A 22205-nucleotide genomic window follows, 5' to 3' on the forward strand; every position below is an offset into this window, starting at 1 on the left:
TGGCTATCACCCGAGGCAACGTCATGTTTATCGTGACGTCATCCCGCAACGTCTGAGTCTGATTGTGTGTATTTTTTTTTTTTTTTTTTAGTTTCTGTGTTATGTACAAATTATTTGTTTTTATTTTTACCTTTTTTTTTTTTGTTTTTACTGAACAATCAGTGAGTTATCTGAGTTCAATGAAATTAACTGTTTATTTTTATTGGAGTAGGAAAAAAACAATTTAGTAGCGTTTTTTCCCCTCTCTCAAATATCTGTCACTGTATTCCGAGCGGTGTTCGTCGAGAGATGTCTGCTCTCAATAAATGTCCGGGATTCAGGATCAATTATTCTGACATTGAATCCAGGTTCGTCTCTGTGCAATGAACTCTTAACAGAATTTTTGACAGAGAACGAAGAGCAGCTGATATGCTTAGTCGTTAATCACCCTTTTTTTAAATTTAATATTTTGAATATCAGATTCAATTTGCCAGGACACGATTCTGTATCATCTATTGTTCATAGACGACAGAAAATCCTGACTAAGAACACAGTAATGTGTCCTTCGTTAGTAACAGTGTCGCAATAACGCTGCTAACATCTGCGACTGCAATGACATGTGATACAACGAGTCTGCTAAGAGTAATTAATGATTTTTTTGTTTGTCTTGATTTTTTCTTTTACTATTATCGCTTAATGCATTTTCCGTAGAACATTGATTTAAATAATTGCTTATAAGCGTCACTAAAGCGCCTGTTCATAAGTCCGTAAATCAAAGGATTAAAGCAGCTGTTTGCGTAACCAAAAAACAAAGAGATGATATCGGCACTTCTTGGCACTGGTCCGTCACAGTAGAGGCTGCACAACATTGTGATGCAGAATGGCAACCACGACACAAAGAACACAATGATGACAACTAACAATGAGAATGTGATTCGTATTTCTTCGCGCCGGCGTCGTAAATATCGCGAGGGGACACTATTATTTGACTTTCGACCCGTGCCACTAAATTTCACCTGGGACAACGAGAACGTCTTTTTCATAGACCGTTTCCCACCGGGACTCTTTTTATGTTTCCGATGTCGGCTACTGTCCGAGACGGTGATCCGCTTGTTGCGACACGGCACCATTGGCATCTTGCAGGTTGGGAAAGTCCTACTCTTCTCCCTGGCTGTTCGACGAACCCAGCAGCCACAAGGGACATCACGGTCTAGAATCCGACCACACAGCGAACAAGGGAGCGTCTCTTCGTCCATTTTGCTGCTGGACTCCATCTCTTTGCTCGTCATCCTCTCTAACCTCGTCTCTTCTTCGACAGCCGTCTCCCTTTCATCCCTATCCTCATCGGCTTCACCATTCCCGCTGTCATCACCGCTTTCAGTTGGGGATTCTTTTTCCAGCATCTCGTCCGAAGATCGAACAGAGTTGTTGTTCTGGTTTTCCGTTTCGCTGCTCAACTCGGATAGTTTGCGTTGTGAGGATTGACTAAAAACGCTGTCGACCGTCGACGGGGATATCTTTCTTGATTGCTGGCCATCATCTGAGGACGATTTATCATTACCGTAGTGCACACAGAGATGTCCATTTTCACCGCGATCGCTGTCTATATCATCCTGAGACTGATTCTCGGGGGAACTCAACGACAAAATGGTGTCGTAAGAATTATTTAAATTTTTCAAAGAACCGTTTGACAAGTTTTGAGTTGTGCTGTCCAAATTATCACAAGATTCGCTTTCCGGGCTCACGGAAAAGTTAAAATCCTTTATTGTGATCGTATAAGGAACCGGATTTCCATCAATGGGTAATCGTAGTTCCGGTTCGTTAAGGTTCTCTTCTCCTAAATCTTTGGCATTGGAGCTATTTTTTACTCCCCGTTTTTGTAGTTCGATACTCTGCTTCAGAGTTTTCGCATAGTCTGTTAACTTCCGTGCACACAGTGGGTCGACGACAATGCGGGTTCCGTTTGCGTTTATCGCCTTGAGTTTTTGGGGCGTAGTCATCATTTGTGAATTGACCGATGGAAGATCTGATTGTGGATTGTCGCTTTCCATATCGGCAAACGATGCGCTAAGCCTCTGATCAAGGCTCATCAAGCGTCGGTTACTCTTCCGAACCGACTTGATGATTCGGACGTAACAGAAGCTCATCACCAAGCAAGGCACGCAGAAACAGATTCCGATCATGAAGAACGTGTAGCTATCGGAAAGCGTCCAGTCGCAAAAGCAGAAGGATTGGTTCTTAAGGAATCTGTACTCTCCCCAACCAGCAAGGGGAGGCGCTGCTAGCAACAAGGAGACGATCCACACAACTGAAAAAGAAGAAAAAAAGGAGCTGATTATGTATTTATAAAGTAATTGAATTAAGAAATAATTTCAATGAAATTCAATCATCACTACCACCAACAACAACATCACCATTTTCCTTAAAGCCCAGTCCTGTTCTTACCATAGTGGTAACGTGATAGGGCTATCCAGTTATCAGGGCTTTGATGGAAATATAGGAGGAATCAACATCAGAATCTATTCTACTCTGGTCGTCCCCGCCTCTACGTATGGCAAGCGAGAGTGCGTCGGGCAAGGAACCGCAAATCCACGCAGAAAAGATAACAACGTTGCTTCTATGTATGATCAACCGCCGTTGTTTTGTGTGCTCTGGAGAAAATCTTCCCCGATTTCGTATACAATCGCTGAACCCTGTCTGCCCCGTCTGTCGGCGGGGGAAAAACTGCAACATTTTACGTATAAAAAATAGTTACAACCAAAGAGGTGGACTTTATTCTGACCAGGCGATCATGGAGCACAGTCCTTGTTGACTTCCCTTTACAACAGCAACAACAGAAAATAAATCATCGTCATCATCCTACTATATCAGCATCAAAAACAATATGATTATTAAATAATCACATTTCAACTCTGAAAATGTTGCAACTAAATACCAAAAAAAAATAATCTTAATTGGTTGAGCAAGTGGTTTATGTTCATCCCTAAACTGAAATATCTTATTCACATGAAATTCGCAATCTGCCTGAAGATATTCTTTAGATATATATGTACATATATTATATATACATACATTATATATATTATTACATTATTTATATAACATACATTATATATATTATTGCATGAATACATCATATATATAGATATATTATTATTATTATTATTAAAATAATAATAATAATAATAATAATAATAATAATAATAATAATAATAATAATAATAATAATAATAATAATAATAATATATCTATATATATATAGACTGTTCATCTGAGACGGGAAAAATGTTACATGGATTTTTTGACGAATCAATAAAGAAATGCTCATTGGAAATATTGTTTATTTATATACGCCCTGTTCTTATTAATTAACACTAATCGAGCTTTTACATTGAAAATTCTACTGCTACAACAACAACAACAACTACTACTACTACTACTGATATGTATATATATAATGTGTGCATGTAATAATATATAAATGTATACTATATAAATACTACTACTACTACTACTACTACTACTACTACTTTATATATATATATGTATATATATATATATTGCTGTACATAAATAATTTTAAAAAAATGTTCGTATTTACAATTTTTGAAAAAGGAAATTTCAAAATAACATTGCTAATATCAGGTCAAGTAATATAAAACTGTTAACGTAGTTGTGGTTTATGATCACAAGTTGAAAAACTGAAAAACAGCAAATGATTTGGGCGTATTCGCTTATATATATATATATATATATATATATATATATATATACATATATATATATATATATATATATATATATATATATATATATATATATATATATATATATATATATATATATAGAGAGAGAGAGAGAGAGAGAGAGAGAGAGAGAGAGAGACCGAAATAAAAAAGGAACAAACCGAGTTATGTGTTTATCAACGTTTCGTTTTTATTTCGAGACTTCCTCTGAATGAATGAAATAAAGACGAAACGTTGATGAACACATAATTTTTATTTCTCTATTTTGTCGAAATACTATTTCCATTATTCTCATTATATATATATATATATATATATATATATATATATATATATATACAAATGTGTATATGCATGGGAAAGATTATATATATATATATATATATATATATATATATATATATATATATATAAAGCTGAACGTCTGTATGTGTGTCTGGTTACGAATAGGCTCCTATATGGTTGACTCTTATAGAAAACTGATCACATATAATGATAGAAGATGTATCGAGACACGGGAATGGGTATGTTTGATCTGGCATAATGATGATTCATTAAAATTGTGGGGTCTGCGTACGCGCCTGGTCCACAAAGTATGGAAAAAAAAACTTAAAAAAAAAACAAAAAACGTTTACAATTATGGGATCTGCGTTCGCGCCTGGCCTCCATAGAATTGAATAGGCACAAACTTTAATAAAGACTTTTCATATCTATCTGCATAAGTATACTTTGATAATTATGTTTCAGTTTGAAGAAATATTGTATAATAAAATTATGGGGTGTTCGTTCGCGCCTGACCTCCATAGAATAGAAATATGTCACAAAGTTTAACAAGGTTTTTTTAATATAGATCCACAGAATATTGTGATAAGTGTTTCAGTGTGAACAGGTATGGTATAATAAATTATGGGGCTTATCTATTTTATTTTTACTTTCATCATATTTTGCTTTGGTTTTGATACCCCCAAATTCGAAGCTATCTCTTTACAACCCTTCCTTTTCATAACCTTTACTTTCATAAATCAGAGTCCATTTTTTGTAGGCTGTTTTTGAACCCAGTCAACGACGGGTACTTTTGCTAGTATATATATACAGAGAGAGAGAGAGAGAGAGAGAGAGAGAGGGAGGAAGGAACGAAGAAGGAGAAGAAGAAGAAGAAGAAGAAGAAGAAGAAGCAGGCATGAAAAATGAGAGGAGGACACATACAAAATGAAAGTAGCGGAATTAAAAATGTGATTTTCGTGTAAAATATTTTGCGGGTTTTATGTCTTCTTACATTGGTTTGAAATACGTGGGAAAATGGTTCTGTGTGAAAACAGGAAATGCCTGTGCTTGGCTCGTATTCCTCTAAGAAAATATAAAAAAGAAAAAGAAAATGTGGCCCTCCATATCCTTCCTCTTTCGCTGCGCAAATAGTCATTTGTGATTTCTCAAGCACCCCCCCCCCCAAAAAAAAACAAAAAAAACAAAAAAGGGACATTACATCTTTTGTTTCGTGGGCGCCATTTGTTTGTGCATTCCAATTTCACCTCTTCGCCGGAGATATTTGTGTGCAAGTCAGCGCTTTAAATTAGACCATAATTTTGTCTATTCCCATACCACGACGACCACCAGATATATCTGTAAAATTAGGGACAAAATCCGATCCTAACATTTTACCATTGAGAGCAAATACACGAGCGGACCGCTCGACATCTTTGATAGTGAAGTCTTCATGTCGCCGTCGATAGCCCACGGCTAGACACGGGTTTGGTTTGCATGCTAGGAGAGGAGTTTCGTGGTTGAACCAAGCGCCGGGATTTGATTACAAGCGGGAACTTCTCGCAGTTAAAGAGAGCAAGCAGCGCCGATGATAACTCCCTTTAATAATCGTCGAGAAGAAAAGCTCTCATCGCATAAGAAAATGTTTCTAATTGGTTAAGTCAGAATCGAAATTAAATGTTTGTCCAATAAATGCCACGCTTACAAATCAGGCAGATATTTAAAATATTGTTAATGGCAGCTGCTATTGTTTCCGTAGTTGTTACAGTAGCTGCTACTACGGCTACATAGCTGTGTACTAGTCAATGAACGCAAATTTGATTTATTACCTAGATAACATGTGTCTAGCTCAATCCCAGTTTCTTTTTTATTTTGTGATTATCGTGTAAAATAATGTTTTAAATTATTTTTTGGTTTGAAATACTTAAAAAAAATTTTTTTTTTCGAAACTTTGAAAGCTTCAGGATACATTTTATAAAATACAAATTATGATGAGATCTGATTCTTATGTATTCAGTAATTAATGGTCTACCATATTAAACATGGCTGACACTCTAAGCATTATAACGGCATATTAGATTGTGACTCGTTGTGAGTCGTGAGACTGCATAACTGTCTGACAATGTAATATCTGGGACTTCTATTCCTGTCATGTCATGGAGACTCGAATTACTCAAGCATTATTTATTCTTGTGCCGTATTAACTTCGTATCAAGTGTTGTGATTCCAGTGATACTCAATAACCGAGGTTAGCTTTATTTATTTAGGTATCTCATTTGCATATGTACGGCATAATCACGATGACACATCGGTGCCCGTTAACAAAGTTAAGCAACGTTGAGCCTGGTCAGTACTAAAATGGTGACCATTTGGAAATTCCAGGTTCTGTATGTGCTTCTCGTTATCTCAGAATTGTTTCCAATTAGATTTGGGTCTCCTTGCCACTTAACCCAAGCAGTGCCGATTCAGGAGGGGTGTGGTTGCCGATTGCGCAACCATTGTATCACAATTATGCGCGCAGCTATCCTTACAGAGGTGTCCATTGTCTTTTGAGACTGAACGGAGGCATCGCATCTCATTTGCATACCATGCTACACCTCTCTGAACTTGCATGGTTTGACTCCCTTATTTGACCTCTCATTCTTTCTGAATATTCTGGAAGGTCTTTGTCACTCTCGCATTTGCTCTTGTCTCATTTTTAATGGAGACATTGGTCTATCTTCATCTACTGCGTCTGTTACGTCATCCTCGCTTTCCAACATATTTTGCTGCTTCATGTTTCTCTTACTGAGTTTCTTCTTGTCCCCCCCTTTCAGGCATTTCTATATTTCCGCTTTGGTTCTAAATTGATCAGCATGGTGCTGACTGTTATGAAAGAGTATCAGACTTAAATTAAGAAAAAACACGAAGTTAAAATTCTGTAAAAATTTCAACCATGATCGAACATTTCAAGGCCGATCAAGCTTTATATCATACTAGCCGGCCGCCCGGCGTTGCCCAGTCGTAAAATACACATAAATATTATATTTTAATTAATACAGATTTCTTATTTATTATAAACAAAAACGCCGTAGATATTAAATGCAAGGTTAAATTCCTTAAAAGATGAAGTAAAAAAAAAAAAAAAAAAAAAAAACCGGAAAGAAAATGCAAATGAACAAATGTTTTGCAGCGATTTTAAATAGTACCTCTTCTTTTATTAACAAGAAAAACAATTAAAATAAAATTGAGGTACACCCGGGCTTGAACAGGGGACCATTCAATTTGCAGTCAAATACTCTACTACTGATCTATATCTCCAGATAATATTAGTTCGTTTTTTTTTGTTTTTTTTTAGAACAAATGATTTGCTGATAATGAAATTCTCCTTGATTTACTGAGAATTATTTCTCTTGACCGGCGTAACTAAAAATATTCCCCTGTAAAAAATCCTTTTTATCTTTAAGAGAGGAAGACTATTTTTAGGATCGGATTTTCTCGATTTTCGAATCTTGATGAGCTATCCTCTTAAGTAATCCAATTTACCAAATTTCCACTACTAAATATGGCTACAACATGTTCCCCTTAACCGCTGTACACTTATTAACCCTTATCCTCGAGTGGCCCCCGGGCCTTGATAAGTGGTGACTGCTTTGAAAAAAAAAGAAAAAAAAGAAAAAAAAAAGACATATAAGTTAGCTTTGTGTGAAATTTGCAAAAGATAGGTTCCGAAACGGCTGAGCCTATGAGGAAAGAACACACACACACACACACACACACACACACACACACACACACACACACACACACACACACATACACACACACACACACACACACACACACACACAAAATGACTTTTATATCATAGTAGAAATGGGTACAATATAATAATAACCTTAAACAAAAGCATTCATCATCATTACGATCTCTACTGTTATATAAAGGGACCCTTTTGTGTGTGTGTGTGTGGGGGGGGTGAGTGAATGTTTGTGTGTGTGTGTCTGTGTGTGGTTGTGTGTGTGTGTGAGAGAGTTTCCTCTGGACTCCAAAATGGCTCGGCCAATTTTTATGAAATCTCACACGAAGAAACTGTATGTGCTTGAGAGCGTTCTTCGATAGGTTGTGTCTTTTGGAATGTCTTCGATATTTATCGATAATCGAAATTATCCGTCAAAAGAAGGAACAGGCGATTTTAACCAAAGGCCTTATACAGCCTAACATCACAAGTGCGTTTAGAGAAGTTTTATTACCTCACAAACAGAAAGGCACGACGTATAAAATCAACAGTCGGTCCTTTGATATGACAGGGGCGCGTTCGAAATGAATGTTTCTGTTTGAAGCGCAATTAAACCATGATATTTGACTTTTGCATTTCAAACTTTAATTCAAGCTATTATATATAAAAATAATTTTATAAAATCAACAAACAGTAGGTTCTTTACAGTCCAATGTAGACTTACAATGTATTGCGGACTAAATCATTGCGGGGATATGTGAAATATCCTCCCAGTGCACCATGATGGGTCCCCAACCAGAGCAGACAATCAATCGATTTGATTGAAAAATGGACGATTTCACTGATTTTGATGACAATAAAGATATGGAAGTGTTGAACACTGATTGATCACCATTCAATCCCGGGCAACACCGGGTCTTCCTGTTAGTGTTAATTAAAAAAAATGCATTGTATTTCCTCTCTGATGGTAATTTTGGGAATACTAGACTATATATGTTTACTTATCTTCTCTGCAAACACTAGAACAGAAAACAACTATAGCCTATACCAACAGCAACAAAGCAACTGTCGGACTGATTGCTTGTAGCTTTATAACAATTTAGTCGAGTTAATTATTTAATGACAAAATGATAACGTAATAATTAAAAAGAAAATAACGTGGCAATAAATATATATTGGTACCCAAGGTATGTGAGTGACATCATTTGCATTATATTCAAGTTATCTCCCTTGAATCATACTGTGTTTCAATTTTGACCCTTTAGCAGCCCCTTTCCGGATGAAAATCGATTAAAAAATTTCTACATGTTAGAATATTCTATATACCCAATTCAAATTTGTAGATTAAAAATTCGTTGAGTATATAGGTTGAGAGTTGTCTTCACACACACACATTTTAACTTTTATAGATACATAGATAGATTACTGATACCTGTACCTGTAGCGGCATTCACCCGGGATGGGTTGAGCCGACTCCAATGGTGTTAACCGTATCTCGCCTCAAAGTGATTAAAGACTTCGTTTATGAAGATCCTCTCCGCGCAGATTACTGATGAGGCTATTCAAACATTTTTAAAGAAGCCAGAGGGCGCCACATGTTCTGCACAGGGTTAAGTTCATCGCCGCCCAGTTTTGAGCCATAGCCTCCCGCGAGTTGATTAAAGAATTAATTCTCAGAGATTTGCAGAAGAGAATTTCGATATTTCTTTTCTTAATTTACAGTCATTTTTAATTCGAGAAAAAAAAAAATGCAGCAATAAAAATTGTAATAATAATAAAAAAAAATGACACCAATTCAGATTAAATATTGTTTCACAAGTGAGTGTCTTTTACAAGTGATTATTTCTCTACCCCAAAGTCTGGATTAATTCTTTTCTATTTCCTTCGCACATATATACTAAACTAACTGGTCCTACCCAGCGTTACTCGGGTATTTTTTACTTTCATTTTTGTTTCGTTTTTTTGTCATTTTATTTTTCGTCTCTAGGTAAATCAACGTGTAATTTATGGAGAGTAGGAAATGGATCTTGGTTTACTTCCGGCATCCTCGTAACTTTCGGGTTTCTTATTTTGTCTTTTATTCCTTGTATTGATTGAGCAATTTTCCTGATAAAGGAGGAGTAATTTTCTTGGTTGGAATCTATCCATATAACAGTTATTGTTCGCTAGTTTTTATTTTATTTTTTTTTATTTTTTATTTTTTATTTTATTTTTTTTATTTTTTTTTTTTTATTTTATTTATTTTTATTTTTTTATTTTCTTATTTAAAATTTTTTTTTTATTACCCTAAACTGGTATTCAAACATTTTCTTAGCCCCCTACATCAAATGATTTCATACTTTCTCTGGAATGATTTTTATCAACACATTTTTCGACATTTGATTTGAAAAATTAAATTCAATTTAGTCATTATCGTATCATTTAGTCATTAAATTTGTAAAATTCAACAAAATCTTTATAAAATGATAACCAATTTTATCAAGGTAATGTTATTTTAATGTTTTCATAAAATTATTAAACAAAAATAGTTTCCAGAACCTTTTTTTTTGTAATATATGAAGACATGTTAAAAACTTTTAAGCAAGAAATGATTTTATTTATCGGTTTCAAGGTTTCCGATATTTTTTTTTTCAAATTTGGAAAAGTCACGAAGTAGGTCATGAAACCTAAATGCCTCGTACAGTAGAACCCTGGGATACGGCATTAAAAATAGTAACAATATGCAGTAAAGTATATGATACACATGTATATAATAAAATATTATAAATAACATCGTAAGGCGGGCAAATACCGTAACCAGGGACCGGAAAATATTGTATTCAACATTGTAACTTGAAAGAAAAAAAAAAAAAAACAACATATTCTGGGGCTCTACTGCACTTAATTTAATCATTTTTTAAATCCAAATTGCTCTAGACAAGGCATGAAGCAACTGGATTTAGGGAGCTAAAAATAACATTTCAAAGTCCCAAACTAGCCAACGGTAAATGTTATATTGATTGATTCCAACTTACAAAACAGACATGTTTCTTCCTTTGTCCAAAAAATGTCCTCGTGGAATGTGAGGACTAAGAGATAAAATAAGGAAAACAAGAGTTATGAAGCTGCCGAAACTAAACCCAACGTTCACTTTCTGCTCCCCATATTTCGTTATTAAATATATTTTCTTTTACAGTTATTTTGGTACTTTACGCTATTGTATTTTTGATTTTTAATAAACTAGCGACTAATCTATATATCTATAAAAGTGAAAATGTGTGTGTGTGTGTGTGTGTGTGTGTGCATTTTCTTACCAAATAACCATGTAAATTTTCGAGCTAGAGACTCAATATTTGACGTAAGGAGTATTGAGATATGGGAAAATCTTTTTAATCGGTTTTCGGTAAGAATTTTAGCTGTCAAGGGGTCAAAGTTCAACGATTTGACCATTTAAAACTCTACTAAACTCCTCCGCCAATTTTGGGTCTAAACACTTGAAATTTTAAATATAGGTTTCTTGAATAGGGATCAAACTTTATAATTTGATTTGAATAATAAAAAAAAATGTATGTTAAGGTGTACAAATTGGGGTCAAAGTTTTTAAAAATTTGACCTCTGCAGCCAAATTACTCAGCCAATTTCTGATCTAAACATTTGAAATTTTAAATAAAGGGTATACAGAGATAGGACAAGCTCTTTAATCTGTTTGGGTCGAAAATTTGAGCTGCTAAAAGGTCAAAGTTCAAAAGATTTGACCTTTGCGGTGTCTAGCAAACTACTCAGCCAATTTTGGGTCTAAGCATTTTAAATTTATACATAACGAGTATTCAGACATGCGGCAAGCATTTTAATCAGTTTTAGGGCGAAAATTTGACTGCCAAAAGGTCAAAGTTGAAAGAGTTGACCTTTGCAGATTCTACCAAATTCCTCCGTAAATTTTGGGTCTAAAGACTTGAAATTTTAGATGTAGGTAACTTGGGCATGGGTAAAACTTTGTATTTTGATTTGAGGCCATAAACATAAATTTTCAGTGGTTAAAATTGGGATCAGAGTTAAAAAATGACCTCTGCGGTCTCTACGAAATTACCCAGACAAATTTTGGTCTAAACATTTTAAATCTTACATAAAGTGTATTCACACGTAGAGCAAGTTATGAACAGTACATAGGGCTCGAGCAAAGACGAGCCGAACCGCTAGTAGTAAATAATAATAAAAATAATATGTAAATCACGTAGATGTGAGAAACGACACAAGAGAAGCGATCACACAGTGCTATTAATATAGAGATTAATAGGCGGGCGGATCACGGTTATTTTTGGTTATGTGCTGCCCTTAAGTAGCAAAGCGGAAGGAATGGATCACATTCAAGGAGTCAATTATGTTTTAGAAATGGCGCAGTTTTATTTGATTCGTCAAAGTCTGCTTCCATGGGAATTGCGGAAAAATACATAAAATGAAAAATAAATTACATTCTTTAAATTCGCAATCTTATTTCCAGACTTTTTATACTCGTTAAAACAGGCAAAATTTATAGACCGTTGACTTAGAATTCATGATTTGTGCTAAATTAATTGATGGTTGAATGTAGTTAAATTTGTGCTCGGTTTTGTATTAACTACTAATCTCTATTAATTCATATTAATCTCTATTAGTTACTATTAATTCCTATTAATCTCTATTAATTCCTTGCTGTGCATGGCCTAGTTCGATGCACCTTATCATAACAAAGTCCCATACAAAATTTCCATCAGATCAGCCCAATAGTTCCCGAGAAAAAGTGGAGCAAATGTGTCAATGTGGTGATTAATCATTATTATTCCCTACTGATTCTAATTGTGCATCTAACAGACACTATAATACTAAGTTCGCTGCACTTTATAACAAGGGTCCATACAAAATTCCACCCTAGTCGGCCTAGTAGTTCCCAAGAAGAAGTGGAATGAACAGACTTAGAGAAATATAATATAGAACACTATTTCATTAATCTTTTGGTCACGTTTTCTTTATTATAACGTATACACAATACGTATTCGTTTAAATATTTCACCCGAAAGCTCTCAATATTGTTCATGCAATCCATTCTTTTAAATGAATAAATCCTGTTTTTTTCGTGTTAGCCCTAAATTACAGCAGGGTTCGCAACAATGAAGTTTTATATTCACTTAACACGATCACAGGCTTGGTTCGAGTAAAGGCTGGTTTTACAGAGATCATTGTGTAATGCACCTGTGAATCTCACCATAACCGACGACTTCTAATTTAAAAGCGAGTTTCGTGATAATGTCGTCGTCACCCCTCGGCACCTGTGAGTCAACAACGACACTATATGAATAAATGCGAATATTGTTTCTTTCGTTCATCACAACTGTACTGTTATCAAAACGGTTCATCCTTATCTAAATAAATAAAACCATATTCTGAAATACTGTATATATAGAAAAGATCTAAATATAAACTATTTTAAATACATTAATCTTTTATGTTATTCATTTGTCATATACGGATGAAATAGTTTTGTTGGTATTAATAGTAATTTACTTTTTATGTAAATTTCTCTAGACAAGGCAAGAAGCCACTTGATGTAAGGAGCTAAAAATAAAAATTATATACTACCTCAAAGTAAAAAATTAGCCAACGCTAAATGTTAAATAGATAGATTCCGAATCAGAAAGCAGCAATTCTTCCCCTTTGTCAGAAACATCGTACATGGAATGTGAAGACTAAACGACAAAATAAGGCTTTAAGTGATTTAATAATAATAAAAAAAAGAAAATCAAGAAAACTTTTATTAAAAAAATTATTTTCAAGGGAGGTAATTTAAATGCAAACTATTAGTTTTTTTTTTTTTAAAAACAGTAACTTTATATTAACGATGTGTAATGTGCGTGTGTCCGTACATTTTCAACGTTCACTCTGCGTCGGCAAATAAAGTACCTTGACTAACAAAAAAAACAGGCTAATTTACAACTATAAACATGAAAGAGCCAATCACTTTGTGCTTAGTGCATTGAAGCATCATAATTAATTTGTTTTGAAGAAAAAAATACACATAAACCAACTTTTCGCCGCCGATTTTTTTTTAACCTACTTTCAACTCGAAAGAAAGAAAAGAAAAATAAAACACGACCATTTATGACCCTGACGAGCTTTTTGCTGTTCATAGTTAGTAACACTATCTAAAGTTCTTCATTCTTTGTCACGTGACACAATTTTATAGACATTTTGTTTCCTAAGTCACAGCGCATGTTTTTTCTTTAATAAGAAAAGTAATTAGGACATTATAGAAATTAAACCAGATTATCAGATCGATTCAAAAGTTTGCTTTTGAAAATCTTTGTTAATAACATTAACGACATTTGCTCTCTATAACTTGATTGCATCTGTCAAGGAGCTTATAAGTCCCTCGCTTGTAAAATTATTTTGGTTTTGATGTGAAATATGAATCTATTTTATGTTCAATCTCAACTCCTCATGTTAACTTAAATCCATGTAAATGGTTTTGTAATCTTCAAAATAAGTAATAATTCGTGGGGACTAGGTCAAGAGAATATTCAGGATAAGGCAAGATTTCCCAACCAAATTCTCCTGGAGATCCTTGGTCAGTAGTGCTGTGTGAGGACGAGTATTATCATGGCGAAAGATGACTCCCTTTTCTGTTTACTAAAAAAAAAAGGTTGTTTGCAGGTTAAAATAGGTGAGAATATTACAGAAAATATATGAATTTTAATTTAATAATCTGAAAGAAAAAGTTAAAAATTAATCATTATGATATTCTAGGTACGGGCAAAATGAATGGCGATGCTCAAAATGCATAAACATTTTGACCCCTCCCTTTACTTAAAAATTCACCAAAAATCAGGTAATTAACCAATTTTAATGAAATTTTCAGTATTTATCAAATGATGATCGCGGAATATAATGAACTAATCATTTTTATTTAAATCCGAGTGGAAATGTATTATTTTGTTTAAACAAAAAATACCTTTACTAAAGTTATAGTTTTCAGTAAATAAAAAACTCAAGACTTTATTTTTGCATTTTTTTAAATATAAATAAAGCATCGTAATTTGTAACAATAAAAATAAAATAAAATAATTTTTATAGGAACATTACGAAAAAAGCTCCTAAAGCCGTATTAATGAATTCTATATAACTCGAAGAAAAATGAATTTCTCGAACTACCGATATTACCATTGAATTAAGCATTGCTTATTTAATATTTTCACACAAAAAATTATAATTGCAAAAAAATATTTCTACTTTGTTTAAAAATTACAGGTTTCGCATAATTTTTATATGCAAGATTTTAATAATTTCCTTGCTCGCAAGAATGTGAAACTTTCGGCATAACATATTTTTTTATATAATATTGAACAATAATTGAGAAAAAAAATAATTTAAAAATAGGAACATAGAAAAATAATTAAATAAAAAAATGCAAAAATTAATACAAACGTCTAAAAAAGGAATGTACAGATGCGCGACTGGGGAAAAAAAGAACTTCCTCACTTTTAATTACGTGACGTCATTTTCACAGTCTTTCGACTGCCTGAAATTTTGGGCCTTCGTAATTTTTGTGTTTACAAAATTTTAGTTTGTTGCATTTTGCGAACGCCAAAATCACTCGGTTTTGGGCTAATTAATTTATGTTTGTACAACAAGGTGTTTTTTTTTAAAATTTAATTTAATATCTAAGGACTTTACTTTACTAATTATCTTTGAAATAGACCCAGAAAACTAATATTTATCTTTTAAAGGATTTTTACAATGAATTTATTTAACTTCAAAATTTAGCTGCATTGGGTTGTTCGCCGTGAAAACATTTTCATAACTTTTTTTTCCCCGTGTACAAATATTTTTTTCTTTTTGGAAAGTAAGTTTAGTCCTTAATCTTTCAAATACAATACAAACGTAGTCGAAAACCTACAAAAACATTATGATAAATCGGCTTTCAAAACGAGGTCCCCCATTTTTGTCCGTCCATTTTGCCCGTACCGATGTTATTCGTTCGTCGGTTCTGTTTAGTATCGAAAGACAATGATATCCCCTGTTAGGATAATTGCGTGTACTTGTGAGGCAATGATTGCGTAATCTCAACCACACTTCTACTGAATCAACACTGCTCGAGTCCCCCGGCAAGGAGAAGTCCAGAACGACTGGAAACAATGATGAGTTAATCGGAGAACACATGCAGCACCTGGAATTTCCAAATGGTAACCCATTTTAGTAGCGATCAGGCTCGTTGCTTAACTTCAACAAACTAACGAGAACCGATGTATCAACATGATTATGCCGTATATGATGATATATTTAAGTAATTACAATATGCATAAAATAAATTACAATTGTTTAAAATGTTCATTCTACAAACCGCCAAAAGCTATTGCACCGACCTGACTCAAAAAATTTCTTCAAGTTTAATTGTGGCTGTCCGCAGAAAAAAAAATGACCCCTCCCCAAAACACGGATAATACGCAGCCAATTGTTCGAGTATGTTTGTCAAAGGCAAATGGTTTTCAGCCGGGAATTACCTCGGCTCCAAAGCCAACAGAGTATGAGCCATTTTTAAAATGACATTTTCCTTGTTGACTGAGGAACGGATAATACACTGTGCAGTTCTAGGAAGTCCACCCTCCCAAACCGCTGCCTCCCGTCTTTCGAGTGGAATAAGTTTATTGCTTACTATCTGCGGCGCTCCTACCGAGGAATACCGATGGGACTATCCAAGCATTTTTTTTTAGTAAGCCAGAGTTCTCCTACTTTAGGGGTGCTGGCTTGACTCTCTCCCACCTTCCGACGAAAACCTCCCCATCATTGTAACACATTGCCACAAGACTGCTCTCCAGTAAACTACGACATGGTTATTTTCAAGTCCAATGTTAACAAATATTTATCGAGTCGTCCTATTAAGTAATAAACTTTTATCTATTCCATTCATTGTTTCCAATCCTATTATAGTATTGTTAATCATCAAACTAACAATTCCATTAACCTTTATTCTCCAGCTGACTTTGAAATTGGTATAAAAACAGTTCCACTTAGATTGCGCAGTCTATTGGAATATATTTTAATGCCTAAAATACAGTATAAAGCTGAGGTTATACCATTCTCTTTATTCCTTTGATGTCAGCTAGGATTTTATGAAAGCGTAAGATTTCGAAGTAAAATTCATGCACACTTTTCTTTCCATAAACAGATGTGATGGTGAGCTAACAACGCTTCTTTAACAATTATTTCACTTAAAGCAAATAACAAATATCTGATAGTTTCAATTCTTAACTTATAAAAACAATACACTTTACGCACGGACAAACTAAGAACATTACTTCTATTATTGTGCGTACGTGCCTCCGTAATTTTCAGCGCTCACTCTGTCTCGACAAATAAAGCGGTAATGAAGTTCCTTAAGTAACAATAAAAATAGGCTAACCATACATGTGTTAAGAGCCAATCATTTTGTGCTTAGTGTATTGAAACGTTATTATTAATTTGGTTTCAGATCAACTTTTCGCTGCCAACTTTTTCTCAAAACTGTTCCGTACATTTACTAAATCGCCGTGTTTCTTGTTCATTCTATAGATTCACTTTACAAATGCGTTTACCAAAGTCCAACCATTTCTCACCGTGGTAGGAGCGACTCGACTAACAGGTTTCTAGTGAAGCTTCATAAGGAGTCAACGGGCGGATCCGTCGCCGTTTGGTCGTCTCTGCATCAGCGTGTAGCAATTAAGGAGATGCCAGGCACAGAACTGCAAATCGATCGGGTGATGTTAACAACGTTGCTACTGCGCATGTGCAACGTTTCAACGTTCTGGATACAAACCTTCCCCGACTTCGAATGCAACCGCTGAGCCTTCTTGCCCTGGATGCCGGGAAGAGAAGACAGTAAAAACCTGCAATCTTTCAATTATAACGAATAACTACAGCCAACGGGGGAAACTTCATGAAGACCAGACAATTCTGAAGCCCGATAGTCATGTGGTCTGTACAAAAGTCCGATTCGATGATGATGATGATGATGATGATGATGATGATGGGTGTGCCAAGTTCGAACCCAGTTCAAATGCGCAGAAACACATTCACTTAGGAATGTTGGCAACCTTTATGTGGTCTTCTCCCCGTAAGTACCTGATATTCTTCTAGGAAAAAAAAAACCCTGATAGAGTTATATTGGGGAAGCAAAAATCATCACCATCATCATCATGAATGGTGCTCAACAAACAAACAAACAGCGCACACACTTTCAAAAAGTCGGTCAATTTGTTAATTGTAGCCTAACCCGACTCCCCAGTTTCAGAACCTAACTCTTATGGCTGCTAGAGAGAAAGAAAGAAAGAGAGAGAGAGAGAGAGAGAGAGAGAGAGAGAGAGAGAGAGAGAGAGAGAGAGAGAGAAAGTTCGAAATTCCACCACCAGCTGAAATATTTAGCGACGCTATTTAAACGCTAATTTGCAGTAAATCTCCTAGAAATATTTGCCCTTCCCTTCAAGGATGCATCAGTATTGCGAAAGCAAACCTTCTCTGAAAGCTTTTACATGGATTACTCCTAAAACGATATCATGATGCTCCCGCATATGAGGAACTCTAACATGATTATACGGTGCAAGTTAAAAAGAAAAATACTCCGTAAAACTTCGAAAGTATAGGATTTAAATTTAAGAAAATACCCATGCAAGTTTACAGTGGATAAAAAAAGGAGAACACAGGATTAATTCTTTTGAACACCTGTTTGTGTTTGTATTAGTTTAGTTAGACAGTGACCCACCTCGATACAAGGTACCCCCCATATATGCCATAATCACGTTGACACACTGGTTCTCGTTAGATGACACAAGCAAGGCAACGTTACAATGCAATCAACAAAACGTCTCACGATTGTTTGAAATTTAAATCCTATACTTTCGAAGTTTTATTTTTAAGGTCGAAATTGATATGATATGGCATAATATATCTATTAACCTTCAAATGACAACGTAAGGATAGGCAAAATGTTATTTGGGCCATACTTCTCCATATTGCATGAAGTATTTTCGAAGTTATACAGTATACAAGTTAATAACTCAAAAACTATTTATCTGACCAGTCTGATATTTCGCATGATGGTTAATGATATCAAAAAGCATCAGATCCATGTATTAAATTTCAATCTAAACTGAAATATAACACCCGACCTTCACTGGCTACAATATGGACCAAACAGGGATTGTATACAGTGAACCGAACAGAATTTAATGCATTTTTCGTGATTTTGATATTGACATTTTAATCTAGATTAGCACACATTAAATTAGTTCTTAGACTATCACCGAGATCTTTGTATTTTTTTAAATTGCATTTTCACCTCAAACAAAGAGCACTACCACTCCGATAGAGAAGACTACTATCAGGGACATAATTGCAGGGATACTATGTAGGGAGTCGAGCAGCAAGATGTCTGTTTATATTACACTTGAAATTCTGCATGTCAGTACAGCCGGAGAAGTAGAAACCCGTAAAAGAATTCCACAGTCTAGCAGTTCTGGGGAAGAAACTATTAGAGTAGAAGCTTTCTGGCATTTGGGGACCTCTTCTGTATAGGGGTGGGATTTTGCTGCATTTTGGGTTTATCAGGGGTAATTATATATATATATATATATATATATATATATATATAATTGTTTTTCCCGCGTTTAAATTATCCAAATAAACAATGCTTTCTTTTTTTACATCGTTCGTTTCTGTATTACGTTTCAGTTAAGTGAAAATGTGTGTGTGTGTGTGTGTGTGTGTGTGTGTGTGTGTACATTTACCTACCAAATAACCTTGTCTATTTTCGGTCTAGAGACTCGAGATTTGACATTTTTTTTTTTACACAGTGATCACCACTTATCAAGGCCCGGAAGCCACTCAGGGATAAGGGTTATTGCAAGTACATTACGTTAGTGAGGAGATTTGCTGAAATGTTTACTTAAGGGGGCGGTTCATTAGGAATTTGTTAATATTGGACTTGAAGACATCCAAGTTGTAGTCTGGAGGGAAGCAGGCAGACAGAACAGAGTTCCACAGGCGTGCAGTTCTAAGAAAGAAGCTTTGTTCATGGAATCCGCGTTTTGATTTAGGCACAGATATAGAGTAGGGGAAATTTTTCACAGTGGATTCAGCTAGACGGGTGTTTTTCGTGAAAGATTGGCGAGGGGGGACAAGAGAGTGGAGTTCAGACGAGCATCTGCCATGGAAATAACGATAAAACAAGGACAGGCTCGCAACGTCTCTTCTGTGGGAGAGAGGTTGCAGGGTAGAGAAAAGGGCACCCCCCACTAAGCCACGAAGTCTATTTTGTACTCTGTCAAGGCAGGATAGGCTATTTTAGCAGCTCCTGTCCAGATATGGCAACAGTATTCCATCCTTGGACGTACTTGGCTTTTATATAGATAGAGAATTGCATCAGTAGTGAGATATCTTCTGTAGCGGTAGAAGGATTCCACCATCTTTCCAGCGACGTTGGCAACAGACTTGATGTACGTGTTCCATTTCAGATCAGGAGTAAAGGTCAAACCCAGAAGCTTGTCAAAACACGGGGCCTCACCCAGACGAGAGCCATCCATCACAATTAATGCCAGCTAGGGATCAGAGCGTTGATGATGTAAGGATAGGAGTTTGGTTTTGGATGCATTAAAGGTAACCAGCCACATCTTCCCCCACTGAACCACGCGCTCCAGATCAGAGGAGAGAGAATCAGAGATAACTTTGTCATTTACAGCCTTTGATGTGTTGCCGTAGATGGTCGTGTCATCAGCATAGATGTCAACGAATGATTTAAGTATGTGTTTAGGGAGGTCATTGATGTAGATCAGGAAGATAGTTGGGCCCAGGATTGACCCCTGTGGGACTCCAGCATTTATATTGCAGGTCTCCGATTTTTGTCCAATTACCACTACTCTTATGAGCCTATCGGAGAGAAATGATTTAATGATTGAGAAAACATTTCCAGTTATACCGTAGCTGGAAATCTTGCGAAGTAGACCCTTATGCCATACCTTGTCGAAGGCCTTTGATATGTCAAGAGCAATTGTCCTAGAAAGGAAGCCTTTGTCAAGAGATTCACTAATCCTGTGGGATATAACCGTCAGCACATCTGCGGTAGATCTTGCAGAGCGGAAACCATATTGTGTGTCACTAAGAAGGTTATTCCTGCTGAGGTGGTTGACTATTTCTCTATTTAATATGGATTCCAGCAACTTACTCATAACACACAGGAGACTTATAGGTCTGTATTGAGAGAGAGATGACATAAGTGGTATTGAGATTTGGGAAAATCCTTTTAATCGGTTTTCGGCCAGAAACTTGGCTTTCAATGGATCAAAGTTCAACGATTTGACCTTTTAAAACTCAAACAAACTCCTCCGCCAATTTTGGATCTAAACATTTGAAATTTTAAATGTACGTTACTTGGACATGGATCAAGTTTTTGAATTTTATTTGAGCCCAAAACAATAGATGTTAAGGGGTTAAATTTGGAGTCAAATTTAAAAAAAAAATTGACCTCTGCGGTCTCTACCAAATTACTCAGCCAATTTCTGATCTAAACATTTGAAATTTTACATAAAGGATCAGACATAGCGTAAGCTTTTCAATCAGTTTGGATCGAAAATTTGAGCTACCAATGGGGTCAAAGTTCAAAATATTTTACATTTGCGGTGTCTAGCAAACTACTCAGCCAATTTTGTGTCTAAACCTTTGAAATTTATACATAACGGGTATTTAGATATGCAGCAAGCATTTTAATCAGTTTTGGGCCGAAAATTTGGCTGCTAAGAGATCAAAGTTTAAAGAGTTGGCATTTGCAGATTCTACCAAATTCCTCCGCCAATTTTGGGTATAAATACTTGAAATATTAGATTTAGGTAAGCTGGACATGAGTAAAACTTTGTATTTTGATTTGAAACCAAAGTAATAAATTTTGAGTGGTCAAAATTGAGATCAAAGTTAAAAAAATAATTGACCTCTGCAGTCGCTACAATATTACTCAGACAAAATTTTGCCACAGTACATAGGGCCCGAGCAAAGCCGTGCTGAACTGCTAGTATATATATATATATATATATATATATATATATATATATATATATATATATATATATATATATATACTTCACGCAGGCCCTCTCTCTGTCGACAGAAGGAATTCGTAAAATCTTTGGACTTATTTGGGGATATATTTTAAATTTTAACCTGTCCACATATCCCATTTTGTACATATATTTTATATAATTGAATATATTTTACAACGTATAATTTACTCGTAATTTTTTTACTCGTAATGCCATTCGCCATTCATTTAATTATATATATATATATATATATATATATATATATATATAATTTTTTTTCATTTCATCCATTCGTTATAATTTTATAAGTAATCCCCACTTAAGTATTCGCTCTTGAGTGACATTTGTTTTACACTTACATCGTGCCAATGATCATAGGTGCGCTTGGCGTAATTCCTGATAATCTCCCGAAACAGCTGAACTCCTTGGGAA

At 35.0% G+C, this 22205-nt stretch overlaps 1 protein-coding gene across 2 annotated transcripts in view; it reads right to left on the bottom strand.

The window, feature by feature from the left end:
• Nucleotides 1-206: 206 nt before the first annotated feature.
• The window catches only part of LOC145268131 (uncharacterized), a 150903-nt gene continuing 128904 nt past the window's right edge, over nucleotides 207-22205 (bottom strand). For both annotated transcript variants that reach the window (XM_080123355.1, XM_080123354.1), the window contains exon 3: nucleotides 207-2287. In XM_080123355.1, the coding sequence (XP_079979481.1) occupies nucleotides 666-2287 (1622 nt within the window). In that variant the 3' untranslated portion in view covers nucleotides 207-665. The remainder of the gene's footprint in view (nucleotides 2288-22205) is intronic.

Source organism: Euprymna scolopes, chromosome 4, assembly GCF_053919585.1.
Source record: "Euprymna scolopes isolate OS-2025 chromosome 4, ASM5391958v1, whole genome shotgun sequence".
Lineage (NCBI taxonomy): Eukaryota > Metazoa > Mollusca > Cephalopoda > Sepiida > Sepiolidae > Euprymna > Euprymna scolopes.